The sequence below is a fragment of the Cephus cinctus genome, unplaced genomic scaffold (assembly GCF_000341935.2).
Source record: "Cephus cinctus unplaced genomic scaffold, Ccin1 Ccin1_scaffold1237, whole genome shotgun sequence".
NCBI lineage: Eukaryota > Metazoa > Arthropoda > Insecta > Hymenoptera > Cephidae > Cephus > Cephus cinctus.
In genome coordinates this window covers 59,585-64,130 of record NW_014333690.1, presented here as the reverse complement: position 1 = coordinate 64,130, position 4,546 = coordinate 59,585, and the positions used below count along the sequence as shown (strand labels likewise).

Genomic DNA, 4,546 nt, shown 5'->3' with positions numbered 1-4,546 from the left:
TATCTTGTTCATTCATAAATTTCGCGAGGAAAATAAAATATTCTCCGTCCGTCGTCCGGGCAGGCTCTGTGGGGGGAAGGTCCTTGGAATATACCGGCAACGTATAAGGCCGCGAGGTTCTCGAAGGACTTTTTTGAAATTTGTCCGTATGGATATGTCACGAGGATCGGGCACTTTTGTGTTTTGGTCGTGGACAATCGTAATCGAGATAACGATATTCTTTTAATATATCTCGCATCATCAATATATTTCAGATTTTTGCAAAACAAATATTATAATATGGTACAGTGTCGCAAATTCCAATCTATACTTTAGGTCCTAAGCATATACACAACAGAAATAATAATAATCGTTACAATAATTGTTATTTATCGATCGTACGTTCCCTATATACGTATATACAGAATATCACACAATAAAATCGCAGTACATATCATACATTGAACACTTAGCATTAACTTTTGCTTTGTTTTTCTTTAACTTACGTACGACTGGAATATTTACATTGTCATAATATTTCCAAAATATCTATATATATATATATATATATATATATATATATATATATATATATATATATATATATATATATATATATATATATATATATAAGTATATATATATATCATTTTTGCGCTCGTGGTCTAATGAAAATAAATCACGGCTCAACGATCCATGCGCTTGTAAAATCGTTAACTCGCTTTTACTGCTATTTACAGGTTGACCCCAAATTCGACTAACCACTAACTTCGTCTATGGGCCGTGTAACGCGTTGTTGGACAAAAAAAAGACTGTAGCTAGATATTTTTTTTTCTTTTTTGGTAAGCAATTTGAGGCACAAATATGGCTGAACTTGTACATCCGTTTCCGGGTGCTCCAGTTGCGATCCTAAATTCTCGCGGGAACTACTGTACCCTTGGAAGCTTTCATGAAGTCTGATGAAAATAATCTTTTTTTTTAAAAAAAAAAAAAAAACTTCAACTTTCGCTGTTTATTGTTATATCATTATATTTTTCTACCTGTTGATTTTTCAAAACGGATTATCGTGAAAGGTACGAAATTTCGCTGAACGCGCTCTGCTTTTTTCGTGACAAAATCTACGAGATCCAAATTGGTTGCTCAACGAGAATCGGATGTGACACACTTGAGTACCGACGATAACTTTTGTTTTTGAAGTTACAGCAAATACAGGTACGCACTGAAGTTGAAGTATAGCTTGAAGTAGTAGGCAGTAAATTTCGAGGTATACACGAGGGTTCAAGGCGACTTAAAAATCTTACTCCGTGCCGAATTTTCATCGACACCGATGCACGATCATTATTTTTTTTTCTCGCAATTTTACCTAAAAAGTTGATAATCGATATACTCAAATTCGTCTTAATACGCATAAATTTTCCAATTAATGGAATTAGGAAAGCCATCGCTTTCGTCACTCGCAGGGGACTACTTACATACGATGACAGAGGGTGACCGCTTAAACAATGACATACGTGAATTTACTTTCAATTACCTATCACACGGACACACGTCAGTCCATTCGAAAGTGCTTTTTCGCAAATGTGAAAATTTAATATCAGAAAGTGAACCCCGTCATTATTATAATGACGCTATGAAAAATCGTAATAATCGTAAACTATCAATAGGAACCGATTCCTAGGTTTTTCCTAAAACGCAACGTCTCGTCAGCGTGTGAAAAATAAGTTTTAAAAATAAGTTTGACAAGGCGATAAAACTTTTTATTACCAAGGTCAATCGTACGTGTCAACATTTCGAATCCAAAATCAGTCTCGATGTAAAAAAACTTATCCATATTCTCGGCCTATCCGATACAAAAAGTATATACTAAAAATTCAGGTAATACGTCTTCGTCGAATTGTCATTAAAAAAAAAAAAAAAAAAAATTCATTAAAAACACGAGAGATCGTTGCGTTCGTCACGACCGGACAATCGACCGGAAAACGAACAGTCACGATCTTTTTCCGTAAGTCTCACGTCGAAATAGTGCAACTACCGAACAAGGACAAAAATTCACGATCGACCTTAGCGAAAGGACCGAAGAAAATCTTCAATGTATCTCGACCCTGAGATATCGCTGTAGGAGTCGGAGGAAGAGGGAGGGGAATGGTGGGGGGTGTGGAGAATCTAGCTACCCCATCTTCGAGGGGTTTGTTCCGGTTGAACGGACACCTTGTCGATGTCTCAGATCAACCATGGTTAGTAGGCAGTGGCCTGATGGTGCATGAGGGGGTTGAAATGGTGTCCGAGATGGTGTGGCGGGGGTGGTCCCGATAGTGGGCTGTGCTGCGATCCGACCGCAGGGGGTTGGCAGACGTACCACTCGGTGAGCTCGGGACCCCGGGACGAGGGATGAGTCGCTGGAGGATTGGCCGTCGCCGGGACCGACGTCGACGTCGTCGTGGGAACGATTGGGGGTGGCTGGGGCGATTCCGTGTGTCCGGTCACGGACAGACTACCCCCACTGCTGCTGCTCTCTTCTCCTTCGCTCTCGTATCCACCGCCGATCTTTCCTTCTCCAAGGGTCATACCGTGCACCTGTAAAATACAAGGACGATCCCGATTAATACATTATTTTACGTAATTAATTCAAAAAAAAAAAAAAAAGTAAATATCTCAATCATCCATCAATTTTTCAAGACATCAAAATTCAATGATAAATGTATCTGCCAAAGAAAGGATCAAACCCTCCGCGTTACCCAGACGATAAACCAGAATATCAACAGAGTATCAAAATCAACAGTCCATTCGGAAATTACAGCCAGGAGTTAAGATACGAGCGTTTCCCCTGCACGAGTCATTCAAAGCGGAAATCTCCTGGGCCGACTTCCGCCAATCTCGATCCGACGGGGTGAGCGGGGTAAGTGCGTGGTCAGGACGAAAGGAGCTGCGAAAGCACTCCTTCCTTCGAATCCTATCGGCAACGTACAACTTCGACGTTGAGCTAGGTGCTTTGCTAGGGAGCCACGCGGTAATTTCCTATTAAGATTCCGTGGTCGGTCGCGCGTAAACTTCACAGTCCGGACACTCCTCTCGACTCACCTCGGACTTGACTTTGACTCGACTCGACTTCTCTTCCCAAAAGCTCTCTCCCTCCCTCCCTCATTTCTTTATATCATTTCTCTTTTTCTCCACGCTCTCCATCTCTCCGCACAAGATGGACAGTCTGTCCGTCTTGTCTTGTTGTACGTCTACGTTGTCCGCAGTTCGAATGGAACGAAGCAGTTCTCATCGAATGTACCAAGGAACTTGATGACTCCCCCCCCGTCCTGTCCCCCCTACACCAATCCTCAATTCTCTCATACCCCTCCTTCCTAACCCACCCATTCTACATTCGGACTCGATTCCACCTAAAGGACCACTGGGTTCGTCACACGTAGCAGCCAATGGACCGGCTCCTCCCTGAGCTCATCCTTTGGTCTCCTCGCGTTTATTCCCAACTTTCAATCTAATCCGTATCTGATCCACTCGCACCGATCCGTTCAGTTTGTTCCTACTGGAAGTTTGCCGTGTCGTATATTTATCAATGATACTTTGTTCACCGCCGTTATCCTCAGTTTATGCTTATGTCAAGCTTGAAGGTAAATAAGAAATGTTCTCCTCTCAACGTACCTTCATGTGTTTGCGCAGCGAACTGGGATGCGTGTAGGACTTGTCGCATCCAGATACACGACAGTTGTAGGGCTTGTCGGACGTGTGAACGTGGCTGTGCTTCTTGCGGTCGCTGCTGTTTGCGAAACGCCTCTCGCACCCGGAATACTCGCATTTGAATGGTTTCTCGCCTGGAAGATAACAAAGTTGAGGTAATTAGAAAGCGCCAAGTAAAAGCAGACGCAAGCCTTGCAATGACGCGGGTGCAAGTGCATGTGCATTCAAGGGGTATCCGAGCGTGAAGGGGATATCAAAATTGACGAGGGTCGATCAAATTGCTTGACATTCATTGGTTTCACGTTAAAGGGGCAATCAAATGAATTCGCTAAGATTCTACGATATCGATACAGTCAAATTCAACGACCCACTTTAACAGCCTCCCGTATCCATTTCTCGAGACGTACCGCTTTCCGACCTGTTTCACGAATTTCGACATTTTCATGAATTTCCAAACTCGGGCTTCTTCCTTTCGTCGACGGGCCCACGAAAACTTTGCCTTAGAGTAAACAAAAAAAAAAAGAAAAAAAAAAGATAAAGTTGCCGCCATGGAAATAAGCGTGAATAACGCGCGAAACGGGAGTAACGCGGGGATGACTGTGGCGTGACTTTATTTATTTCAACCGGAAGTTCACTGACATATATATTTCACCTACCCACGTTCTTACCCGACGGTCCCTTTTCTGTATACCCTCTCGAAGAAGCGGCGCGAACCGGAAACGCAAAGTTGGCAGATTTTTTTATGGGAAAAATGGCGAACGTCGTCTTTACTCCCTTCGGAGGGTGCATTCGAGATCGACGAACGAAGTGAAAAAAAAATTCAACGCTCGAGTATGAGGGAAAAAATGGAAGGATTCGACTTCTTGGTATCCAAGAGGGGCGG

The 4,546-nt window shown here is 42.7% G+C and overlaps 1 protein-coding gene across 1 annotated transcript in view; it reads right to left on the bottom strand.

Annotated features, from left to right (window-relative positions):
- Nucleotides 1-608: 608 nt before the first annotated feature.
- Nucleotides 609-4,546, bottom strand: part of LOC107272697 (pair-rule protein odd-paired) — a 25,093-nt gene continuing 21,155 nt past the window's right edge. Inside the window, exons 3-4 of the mRNA XM_015750100.2 lie at nucleotides 3,628-3,797; nucleotides 609-2,553 (exon numbers count right to left, since the gene is read on the bottom strand). Coding sequence (XP_015605586.1) covers nucleotides 2,215-2,553; nucleotides 3,628-3,797 — 509 coding nt within the window. The 3' untranslated portion in view covers nucleotides 609-2,214. The remainder of the gene's footprint in view (nucleotides 2,554-3,627; nucleotides 3,798-4,546) is intronic.